The sequence below is a fragment of the Choloepus didactylus genome, chromosome 6, assembly GCF_015220235.1.
Source record: "Choloepus didactylus isolate mChoDid1 chromosome 6, mChoDid1.pri, whole genome shotgun sequence".
Lineage (NCBI taxonomy): Eukaryota > Metazoa > Chordata > Mammalia > Pilosa > Megalonychidae > Choloepus > Choloepus didactylus.
The window spans coordinates 62,478,473-62,491,054 of NC_051312.1; the positions used below are offsets into that span (position 1 = coordinate 62,478,473).

Consider the following 12,582-nt stretch of genomic DNA (forward strand, 5'->3'; position numbering starts at 1 on the left):
ATTTCTCTACGTTCCATTCTTTATTCCATATATAATATTTAGACAAAGAGGAAGGAAAAAGAAAGATAAGAAGCTTGCCTAGCAAGTACCATTCCTTTGGGAATAGAAGCTAGTAAACATGGCCAGTTTTTCTTGACCGTCTTATCCAATGCTGTTCTTCCTTTTCTGGCCTTCTGAAATTAATGAGTTTGGCTTACAGAAACTGTTCTTCCAGGATGTGGCACTTCAGGAGCTCTGCTCATGTGGGCATACTAGTTAGTATACACTCGCTTGTGTGGGGGTTTGGGCACCACTTCTCCACAATCTCTCATAGGCTTCTTTTGGGAATATCTGCCTCTTCTTCAGGGTAAATTATATTTTCTTCCAATCCTGCACAGTGACTCATGAGTGCAAATTTAAATTCTGAGGTCTTGCTGTACTAAACATAAAGCCTTTTCTACCACAGAAATCCAGCTGTCCAAAACAATAATGATACATTTTGCAAGCTTTTAAAAACATTTGCAATTTAAAAATGGATTTTAATTGGTTTTTATTGATAAATGAAAGAAGGAAGAAGCTGATGACTGTCCAATAGGGTACCTCTAATAGTATAGATTCTTAAGATGAATTATTCTCTTTCACAAAATGTTAATTTAAAGGAGTGACTTTGATTTTGACCCATCTTTTTAAGGATGGAATTTTATTATTCTTCAAATTTATTGGCCTTTGGGCTTACACCTGCCAATTAACATCCTTCATCTTTTTGACTTATTAGGATAGTTGAATGATTTTGTACCAACATTTCTTTATTGAAGTAAATTATTTTGGTAACCTATTTTAATGAGGTCCATACCTACTTGCCTCCACTTTGAAAATTTTGAATTTTTATGTAAACTAATTTAAATCTTTGTGGTGTAGGTTTTCAAGTGTGAACCTGCTAACAGCTTTCCTTTAAGTAAAAGTTTTCTTATTGATTGTGGTTATAGAAACTTCATAGAGCTTAAATGATGTTACTCTGATAGTGTTTAAAAATAAATTGAGAGCCCCTCATTTCTTTAGAAGAAAAGTTCCATAACTTTGCACAAAGCCTGGCAGTAGTTTTAAAATATTAACTATTCGTAGACTATAAATAAAGGTTATAAATGCTGGGCAGGTTTTTCACTTTTGTTAGAGGTGAGTGAGGTTGGAAAAATTACTATTTAGTTATCTTGTATTTTACTTTGGGATTACCATGGATTGTCTAATAGAAAATAGCTTGTTTTTGAGTTATAGGCAGTAGTGGTCATCAGTAAGTACTAATAGGAGATAAATAAAACTGATTGTCGTACGTATTTAGAGATAGTTTTAAAGTAATGTTTACTACTGCAGTTTGAAGATAGTGGCTTAAATTATTCATTGAATTAATGGGTCCATTAGGTAGACAAGTTTGATTTCCTAACACTAGAAAAATTGTTTCCTAAGGATCAAGTTTGGTAATCTGACCCTAGCTTGACTGTTAAATGAGGTTTTGCTGAGTACTGTTTCTGAAAATCTGTGTTTACCCTTTCAGTTGCTTCGAATCTGAAATTGTAGAAGCGTATTTCTGAAATCTGACTCTGCATGAGCAAAGGTCAGTTTGTGAGGGCTTGAGGTACAGCAGTTTGATGCAGACTCTTCTTAATTTACAGCTCGTTATAGCAGATATAGAAAATGTTAAGACTTCTCAAAACAATTGAAAAAAAATTTTTGTTTGACAAGTGATGAAGAAGTGGATAAGAACCTTCCAAAATTTTTTTCTTAGCTGTTTATATAAACAATCTCTTTCTAAAGTGGCAAAGTTTGTTCAATTTTTAACTTTAATCTGTCTGGGGTTTTTCTTTTTTCACTTTGATGTTTCAGGTTTCAATTACAATTCTTCTTTTTAGTAAGAGTTGGATTTAAAGTAAGTTTAAATATACTATATAGTAAGGTCTGTGTGAGAGAGATAAGGACTAGATTTAGTCTTGGAATTTCTGGCTTCTTGAAGTGAAGTGTGACATTTATGGGCCAGGTGATGCATCCTTGGCTTGATTCCTATTGTGAGTGTTAATGGCTTTATCTGGAAAGTCTTGGGAAGGTGCTGTTATGGTAGCATTTGGCTGAATGTATTTTTTAAGAGAAACAGATGGTAAGCCCAGGAAAATGTGTGTGTGTGTGTAGGGATTTGAAAATTTAGCATCAGTGTAACTGGATCCTTTAGAACAACTGTAATAACTTTAATAAAGTTTGTTGATGGGGAAAACTAAGATGGTGGCTAGGTGAGATGGCAAAAATACACCTCTGTGAAAAACACTAGATAAAAACTAGAAAGTGACCCAGAATACTGGTTACAGCAATGCGCCAGCTGGATGAGGTCTTCTAGTTCCTCAGAGGCCATATATTTGGTGAAACCGGGAGTCTGCATTCTGAAACGAGTGAGTAAGCTGGCTGGAAGACCAACAGCTGCACGGCGGTCTGGGAAAGCCAGGGTTTGGTGTTTGGAGACCGACAGGATCTTTTAAAAAAAACAAAAAAGGGGAAAAACCGAGGAGCAGCTGCAGCTGCGATAGCGGGAACCACGCAGTGAAACACAGCAAGAGGAGGCTGAGCCAGCCTCTCGGTGTCTGGCCTGGAAGATAGCCCACTGCAGAACCCTTGGGGCCGGGGGAACGGAGGGGAGAGCCAGAAGCAGAAAGAAACCCCACGGCTAGCAGCTGGCTCCCCGGAGGGCTGGATAAATTCCTGGCCCGGGGCCGTGCCCACAGCCCAGAGCCCCGCCAGTTGTCCCAGAGCTGGGAAGGAGGAACTGTGCGAGGAGGGGTGTGTGGAGACGCCCCATTCGGCCATCTTTGCATCAGGCTGAAAGTGCCCTGGCACGGCCCGGCGGCCTGGGGCTTCCCTTGAGAGACGGCGCGCACTGGTGACGTAGCACGGCATTCCCTCAGCAGAGGTCCTGGAGGATCACAGCTGGGCGGGGGGACCTGCTTGGAGAACCCAGGGACACTACGCCAAGTCCAGTGGTTTGTGGGACAGCGACAGAGAGGGTCTGGGGCTGAAATGAAATGAAGACTTAGACTCTTGAGGCGGCCTTGAATCCCCGGGAACCTGGGGGATTTGAATATTAAAACTGTCCTTCCCCTCTGGCCACCCACATTCAGGGTGGACGGCTCCAGCAACACACCCAAACTGAGTTCTTCAACTGAACCCCACAGGAATAATTTCCCCACACACCGCGGAGACAAGGTGGAGAACTGACTTGAGGGGTATAGGTGACTCACAGACGCCATCTGCTGGTGAGCCGGTTTGAATGTATTGTGTCCCCCAAATGCCATTATCTTCATGGTCTGGTGGGACAGAGATTTGCTTGGAATGTGCCCCACCCAGCTGTGGGTGACAGTTTTGATGAGATGTTCCCATGGAGGCATGGCCCCACCCATTCGGGGTGGGCCTTGATCAGTGGAGCTATATAAATGAGCTGACTCAAAGAGAGGGAACTGAGTGCACCTGTGAGTGACGTTTTGAAGAGGAGCAAGCTTGCTAGAGAGGAATGTCCTGGGAGAAAGCCATTTTGAAACCAGAACTTTGGAGCAGACGCCAGCCACGTGCCTTCCCAGCTAACAGAGGTTTTCCGGACGCCATCGGCCATCCACCGGTGAAGGTACCCGATTACTGATGTGTTACCTTGGACACTTTATGGCCTTAACACTGTAACTGTGTGGCCAAATATACCCCCTTTTTATAAAAGCCAGTCCGTCTCTGGTGTTTTGCATTCCGCAGCATTAGAAAACTAGAACAGCTGGGTAGTTGAAGTGTACGCCACCAAACCGTGTTTCTGAAAAATTAGGTATTTTTTTTACAACTTGAAAGAACCCTATCAAGCAAAGCAAATGCCAAGAGGCCAAAAACAACAGAAAATCTTAATGCATATGATAAAACCAGATATGGAGAATCCAACTCCAAACACACAAATCAAGATATCGGAAGAGACAGAGTACCTCAACCAATTAATCAAAGAACTACAATCGAGGAACGAAAACATGGCAAAGGATTTAAAGGACATCAAGAAGACCATGGCCCAGGATATAAGCGACATAAAGAAGACCCCAGAAGAGCATAAAGAAGACGTTGCAAGAGTAAATAAAAAAATAGAAGATCTTATGGAAATAAAAGAAACTTGGCCAAATTAAAAAGACTCTGGATATTCACAATACAAGACTAGAGGAAGCTGAAAAACGTCTCAGTGTCCTAGAAGTCCACAGAACAGAAAATGAAAGAACAAAAGAAAGAATGGAGAAAAAAATCGAAATGGATCTCAGGAATACGATAGATAAAATAAAACGTCCAAATTTAAGACTCATTGGTGTCCCAGAAGGGGAAGAGAAGGGTAAAGGTCTAGAAAGAATATTCAAAGAAATTGTTGGGGAAAACTTCCCAAACCTTATACACAATATAAACACACAAAGCATAAATGCCCAGCGAACTCCAAATAGAATAAATCCAAATAAACCCACCCCAAGACATATTCTGATCAGACTCTCAAATACTGAAGAGAAGGAGCAAGTTCTGAAAGCAGCAAGAGAAAAGCAAGTCACCACATACAAAGGAAACAATATAAGACTAAGTAATGACTACTCAGTGGCCACCATGGAGGCGAGAAAGCAGTGGCATGACATATTTAAAATTCTGAGAGAGAAAAATTTCCAGCCAAGAATACTTTATCCAGCAAAACTCTCCTTCAAATTCGAGGGAGAGCTTAAATTTTTCACAAACAAACAAATGCTGAGAGACTTTGCCAATAAAAGACCTGCCCTACTTCAGATTCTAAAGGAAGCCCTAACAACAGAGAGACAAAGAAAGGAGAAAGAGATACAGAGAATTTTAACAGACATATATAGTACCTTATATCCCAAATCACCAGGACACTCGTTTTTCTCTAGTGATCACAGATCTTTCTCCAGAAGGGACCATAAGCTGGGACATAAAACAAGCCTCAAGAAATTAAAAAAAAATTGAATATACTCAAAGAACATTCTCCAAACACAATGGAATACAAATAGAAGTCAATAATTTTTGAACTATAACTCCACTATTTACTTCCTACATGATAAAAATACACAAACTCTAAGGACAAATCAATGGTTTTGAACTCATTGTAAAATATGTAATTCTAGACAACTATTTAAAGGTGGGGGAATGAAGGAGTATAGGAACATAGTTTATGTGCCCTATTGAAGTGAAGGTGGTATCAAAGAAAAACAAGATTGACAGGGATTTAAGAGGTTAATTTTAAGCCCCACAGTAAACACAAAGAAATTATCAGACAATATAACCATAGAGATGAAATGTAGAGTTTGGGTTAAGAGAAATGGGGGAAGGGGCAATAGGGAGTTAAGAAATGAGGGTGGAGTTGCTGTTTGAGGTGAAGGGAATTTCTAGTAATAGATGGTGGGAAAGAGCATTACAACACTCTAAATGTGATTAATCCCACTAATGGAAGGCTAGGGAGGGGGTGGAATGGGATGATTTAGGCTGTATATATGGCTCCACAATTGAAAAAAAAAAAAAAAAAAAAAAAAGGACAGTCTAAATAGATGACAATTGAATGCCAAGGATGAACTTGGATGGGATTGGAGGATAGAGGACAGGTGGCTCAAAGGGACACAGTTGAGACATAAGGAAAAGAAAATATAGAATGTAAGCTTCATATCATTGTTGAATCTCTTGTACTTAGCTGCACTTAATGGGATTGCATAAAAGAATGTTCTTATTCATGGGAAGTGTATACATGAATTATAGTGTAAGGATGTGTGCAACTAGCTCTCATATGTTCAGAAGACAGAGCAATAGATGATGGATGATAGGGAGGGAAAGAAATAGCGATGTGACAGCATGTTTAAGTTGGTGGATTGAGCTATCGGGGGAGGGGGTTCAGGGTATGATGGAATTCTGTGTATGGGGTTAGTACTGTTTTTGCAATTGTTCCTATAACTTTGAATTTATTAAAAAAAAAAGTTTGATGATGTATTTGTGTGTGAAAAATCCAGAATAGTTATTAAAAAAAAAAAACCCTTAAGCCTTTATTCTTTCAGATAACTTCTATATAGACTTAATGGAACACTTTCACTGTTGCATGTGATTGACCACACACATATTGAATACCTAAACATATTCGTATCATATCCCAATCTCTCGGAGAAGGATTTTCCTACCTCACAGGAGCCATAATGAAATTTCAGATAGGTTATAAGAAGATCAATTCTTTTAGAAGCAAGTTTTTAATGCATCCTTATAAAATGGGAACTTACTAAGAGAACATCTTCACTAGTCATCATTTCATAGATCACCCTTTGGACAGAAAGGACTAAACTAAACTCGTAGAAATTAGCCGTTTTTGCTCTCTCTCTTCCTTAATAAATTTGTACAGTGTGAGAAACTAGAGATTTTGATTCAACCTGAGTTCTGTCCAAATGACTGAACAGCTGAAGTCTCATGAAATGGCAGTAACTCCCTGCTATATTTTATTATATATGTTTAGCGAGCAAGCAAAGACATACATGTAGATTATGTAATGGCCTTCAAATAAAGGCTTGGAGATGGACGGGTAAAATACGGTACTGTTTCAGCTGAAGTTCACAGAGCAGAGATAATGACATGTGTAAGCTCCTCATTTGAGATAGACTGACCTACTCCATGAATTGCCATGAATGGAGAAATACTTGATTAGGTAGGAGAATGCCCTCAGTTAAGGACCTGTAAAATTTGGGAAATCCACATGACCACCCTCAGTTCCATACCAACTGCAAATTTGGGGTTTCCAAGACTACCCTCAGGTTCATACTCACAGTTGCAGTTTATTACAGCAAAGGGATGCAAATTAAAGTCAGCCAAGGAAAGAGATACATTGGGCAGGATCCAGGAAAATTCCAAGCACAAAGTTTCCTGTTGTCCTTTCCCAGTGGAATCAAGAACAAGTGCTTATTTTTCCTGGTAACAGTGTGTGACAATACACCCAAGAGTACTGCCAACCAGAGAAGCACACCCGAGCCTTGGTGTCCCAAGTTTTTATTGGGGCTAGTCACATACACATTCTTGACTGTCCACATCGCTGACGTTTAGTCTCCAGCCCCTTCAGAAGTTAAGCTGATACCACATGGCCCAAACCCCCCACCATAAATCACATGGTTAAACTATCCAACATAGCTCCAAGGCCCCCAAGTAAACAAAGATACTATTATCAGGAAGGGATGACTTCAAAGAGTTTAGAAATAACTTCCCAAGAGCCACCAGCAAAAGCCAGATCTCCCTTTGGATAAGGTCAATTCTTCATTACACAGGATGATATTCAAGGAAATAATGGCTGAAAACTTCCCAGATTAACAAAAGACATGAATATATACATCCACTGCACCATGTTATAATCATACGGTCAAATATCAGCGATAGGGAATTCTCAAAGCCACAAGAGAAGCAACATGTCACATAACAAGAGAGCTCAGTAAGATTCAATGTCAGTTTCTCATCAGAAACCATGGCGGCAACAAGGCAGTGGAATGACATTTAAAATGTTTAAAAAAAACTTGCCAACTAAGAATTCTGTATCTGACAAAACTATCTGTCAAAAATGAGGGAGAGATTAAGACATTCCTAGATAAACAAAAGCTGAAGGAGTTCATCGCCACTAGATCAACCCTACAAGAGATGCTGAAAAGAGTTCTGAAGATTGAAAGGAAAGGACACTAAACAATAAAATTAAGCCATATGAAGAAAAAAGATCTCCAGTAAGGATAACAATGTGGATAAATATAAATGCCAGTACTACTCTGCTTTTGATTTCTAACTCCCTTTTTTTTTTTACTTCCTATAAGAAGTAAATGGTAAATGAGTCATTTTTTATTCAATGTATAAACACACAATTTGTGACAAGAACTATCTAAGGCTGGGGGAATGGAGGGATATAGGAACATAGTTTACATAAAACACTGAAGTTAAGTTAGTATCTAAGCAAATGAGAGTATTATTGATTTAGGATTTTAAAGTTAAACCTCATGGTAACTGCAAAGAAAATATCAAAAGAATACTCAAGCTCTTACAGACAGAAATGAGAGTACTGTTCTCATTTGCTGATTTAGGACCATAACTGAAGAACATTGGTGGTCGTATAGAGTATCCATATTATGTTAAAGGGAAGACCTTTTAAAGTTTGATATGAAATGTACAAGGAAATTATATAGGACTGATTAAGAAGGAACATTTGAAAAAGAACTGTAAAGAATCTGGGAATAAACAGATGTTTATCAGCTGTTGAATTTTGGGAATGTCTTCCTCTTTGTTTCATCCATTTTCCCCTATTCTGTCAGTAAGAAGTAAAAGTCATTAACCTGTTCATTAATTTAGGAAAACTCTGCCCCTTCAGTTTTCTCACTGGCCTTTGTAGTGGGTCCGTGTCTCCTTCAGCTTAGCAGTGAAGGTGAGAATAGACTTGACCTGAATCAAATGTTTTTCCTTGGCATATATTTATTCTCCCATTTGTTGGAGACAAATAATTATAACCTCTAGGGACATATCCTTTTGCCTCATTGAGAAAATAGCTAATTGTTTGGATGTAAGTAGGGAAAGCAGTTAAATATGGATTAATAGTAATCTTTCATGGGAAGTATTTCTGAATCAACTTTGTTTTTATGTTGTTTGTGATAAAACTAATGTTTAGCATATTTTTTTCTTTGTTCCCATTTTGCAAGTGTTGTCTCACATTTTGTACTGTTTTCTGAAGGTTACTGTGAGAGGATTAGAAAGAACTTAGGAAATAAGGAAATGGTTTTTGCCTTTTTCTCCTGCAGGTCCCACTAGGGATGGCACAATCAGCGAAGACACCATCCGAGCCTCTCTTATCTCAGCAGTCAGTGACAAACTGAGATGGCGAATGAAGGAGGAAATGGATCGTGCCCAGGCAGAGCTGAATGCCTTGAAGCGAACAGAGGAAGACCTGAAAAAAGGTCACCAGAAACTGGAAGAGATGGTTACCCGTTTAGATCAAGAAGTAGTAAGTAGCTCATTGACAAGTTGAGATTTTTGGATGGAGTTATAGCCGTGGCAAAGGGTATATGTCTTTGGTTACCCTGGATGTTTTGGGTATAATACAGTATCATAAAATTATAGATGTCTTTAAGCACTGAAACAACTTCTCTATTACTTTGTTTAAAAAGGAGCCTCTGTTTGGATTTGGTCTTCAGTGGGGAGGTGAATGATATTTAAGAGTATCTTTGCTTCACCCTTCACCCTTGACCCAAAGGAGGATTATTTGATGCTGCCAGACTTCCAGGAAATAAGAGTTTGAGAAAGCTGCCTCTGTAATAAAGATCTGCAGACCTTTGTGCAGACTTAGGGGACAGTTCTATTTTGTCTCTAAATGTTGTTTGCACTGTATTAAAAAGCATCTTTATTGAACCCTTCTAACTTAATAATCAAGAGATACTTGGGTACTTAAGAGCTGCATATAAACATAATGTATGCAGTTTTGCTCTTTAAGCCTTCTCATATTTGTATCAAACTGCTATGCCCTGGAGAGTCATTGTGTCAGCCTTGTGACTTTTTTGCTTAGTGATTATTAAATAGAGGCATTAGCATAATTAGAGTGCCAGTGTCAACACTCTTAATTTTCATCCCCATGAGGGAAAATTTATTCCAATAAATCAGCATTATAAAAAAAATACCCAAGGAGTTATTAAACAATTGGGGGCTTTAAGGAATGTGATTTGTACGTATACATTAGCCTTACAAAATAGCTGGAGTATATAAAGTGCATTTAGCAACAGCCAGCTGTTTTCAGAAGTTCAAGAAAGTGATGTCAGTACAATTCACAGCCCATAACCACCACCTGCGATATCTTGTGACTAAAGTACAGGTGTTTGGGGGCTCTTTACAGATCAGGGAAAGTTTACTCTTCTATGGCAGATGGCCACACTTGTTTGAAAGAAAGTCCACTTTTATCATTTTCTAAGAAAATGGACAGGGAAAAAAAGTAAGGAACTCCTGCTAGAAAGTATCTTTTCTGAAAGCTTAGCTTGCAGTATCATTTATGACTGATAAGTTCTGTGCTTAGAATAGTTCCAACATTATCCTGTATTCACTCGGTATATAATATCACACCTTTCCTCTACCTGTGATCAATGTGTTATTTGAAACATTAATCTCATTCTTGAGTTGTTTAAACATTGCTTTATTAGCAAGTCTTTCTGTGAAGTTGAGTAATAAATATTTGACAGGTGGATAATTATGTATAATTAGTATAAAATCACCATGTTTGACATGTTCTGTTTTCAGGCTGAGGTTGATAAAAATATAGAACTTTTGAAAAAGAAGGATGAAGAACTCAGTTCTGCTCTGGAGAAAATGGAAAATCAATCTGAAAACAATGATATTGATGAAGTTATCATTCCCACAGCCCCACTATACAAACAGATCCTAAATTTGTATGCAGAGGAAAATGCTATTGAAGACACTATCTTTTACCTGGGAGAAGCCTTAAGGCGGGGAGTAATAGATCTCGATGTCTTTCTGAAGGTATGTCTTCTCACTCAACTTTCCAAGATTTTGGAATTTGTGTTTTAGAGGCACTCACCTTGAAAATCACAGACGGTTTCTCCTTGAAGTGGGTTAAGATTCCTTGTTTTCCCAGAGGAGAGTTAGTGAGATGCATGGCTGTGAATAGTGTCTTCTCATCTATACAGTCCTGAGGATCAGTCTGAGTAAGGGTAGAAAAGTGGATTTGTACTGTAGTTCCCCACCCCACTAGGCAGCATTAAGATGAATGTAATTCTTCTGTTTTACTACATGCTTTGGGTCGGTCAGGAGGCACAGTGAAATTCCCATTGGTTCTTTCAGGTCATACCACCTAAATTGGGATCACTGACTGTATCATCCCCATTTTTTTGTTTCTGTTGATTTTCTCAGAGTTCCATAATGTTAGACCACTTTTTCCCAGATCAGATAGCCCTGCAAGGTATTGGGCTCCCCTGCAGATTATACAGCCCTTTTGAATGAAGCTTGTCTCAGGTTTAAGGCTGTATTACATGAAGAGCCAGTGAGCCAAGTATAGTGCCTGCTATCTGTTGGATCATAAGGAGCATGGTTTTAGGAATAATAGCAGCAACCCTTTGGATATCACATCTACCTGCTGCTGGTTCCTCACTGTACATGCTAGGCTGGTCCAGTTGCTTGCTGATCTTGCATCTCTCACTTTGGGTGAGGGCCCAAACTTTGTGCCTCAGACCTAGTACAAGCACATGAATGGTTAAGTATAGGCCAGAAACCCAAGGGAGTACTCCCTTTCTGTACATTGTCCCCAGCTTGGGTGTCACAGCTAGGGAAAGATCACTTAGACAAGAGAGGAAAAGAATTGTGCCTTTGCCATTTGCTAGGCACTAGACTATGGACATAAGCTGGCCCTGTACTTCTCATCCCTGCCCTTCCCTTTCTTTTAACCATTAGGTTACCAAAAGTTTTTTTGTAGCTTTTGTTAAGATCACATTACCAAATTTCCCTGGTTGCTCTGTTGTCTCAAGGTATAGCTCAAACTCCTGAGCCAAATCTTGCAGTGTGGTCCTTTCCCAGTGAGTAAGCCTAACACATTCTGCCAGCATCCATCTGGTGGAGTTTAAAAAAAGCTACAAGTAATGGGGTACTGGTTCCAAAGGAAGATTGGTATAAGTTACAAACTGTCTGATACTTCATGCCTAGTTCTGGGTCAGAGCCTTTCTAAACTGTTGAAACCTTTTCCCCCTTCCCAGCATGTACGTGTTCTGTCCCGTAAACAGTTCCAGCTGAGGGCACTAATGCAAAAAGCAAGAAAGACTGCCGGTCTCAGTGACCTCTACTGACTTCGCTGATACCAGCCGGAGACTGAGCTCTTCTTAAAGTATTTTTTTCTTTTCTTCCTTTCTCTTATCAGTAGGTGACCAGAATAAGTTATTGCAGTATATCATTCAAGTGTAAAATATTTTGAATCAATAGTATATTTTCTGTTTTCTTTTGGTAAAGACAGGCTTTTATTAATGCACTTTCTATTCTCTGTAAACTCTTTTTGTGCTAAATGTTGGGACTGACTATGCTAAATAAAATTTGTTGCATAATTTCTTCTTTATTGGACTTCTTTAGGAAAAATCCATGAAACCTTAAGATGTTCAGTTTTTATCTTAGCAAACAAAGCATGATATCCATCTTAAATTGAAATTTAGTAATATTCTATAGCATATAAAGAGGATTCTGTTTTAATCTGGGATATACCACATAGAAATCTAAATTGTGAGATATTTGAAACTGAGAGATTTGAGAGACTTTTTTCTGTGAAAAGTCCTGAGTGGTATCCTACCTGTCCCTGCCTAGATTTGTTTTCTTTATAGGCCTGATGAACCATAACTGTTTTCATCAAGAGAAGAAGGTATCCTAGAAGTGGACTGGCAGGTGCCAAGCTATACACCCAAGAACTTAACTAGGCAAGATGATCTGCCCACAATTAAATGGGCGTTTGTGGGGACAGGAATGAAGAAGGTATAGTATACACTGCCTCCCTGCTTCTATTGTCAGTTGAAGTCAGTCTTCTTGGGGAGT

The 12,582-nt window shown here is 39.0% G+C and overlaps 1 protein-coding gene across 2 annotated transcripts in view; it reads left to right on the forward strand.

Moving 5' to 3' along the window:
* TSG101 (tumor susceptibility 101) overlaps window positions 1–12,106 on the forward strand; it is a 77,222-nt gene extending 65,116 nt beyond the window's left edge. For both annotated transcript variants that reach the window (XM_037839269.1, XM_037839270.1), the window contains 3 exons: window positions 8,814–9,016; window positions 10,297–10,536; window positions 11,763–12,106. In XM_037839269.1, the coding sequence (XP_037695197.1) occupies window positions 8,814–9,016; window positions 10,297–10,536; window positions 11,763–11,852 (533 nt within the window). In that variant the 3' untranslated portion in view covers window positions 11,853–12,106. The remainder of the gene's footprint in view (window positions 1–8,813; window positions 9,017–10,296; window positions 10,537–11,762) is intronic.
* Window positions 12,107–12,582: the final 476 nt, after the last annotated feature.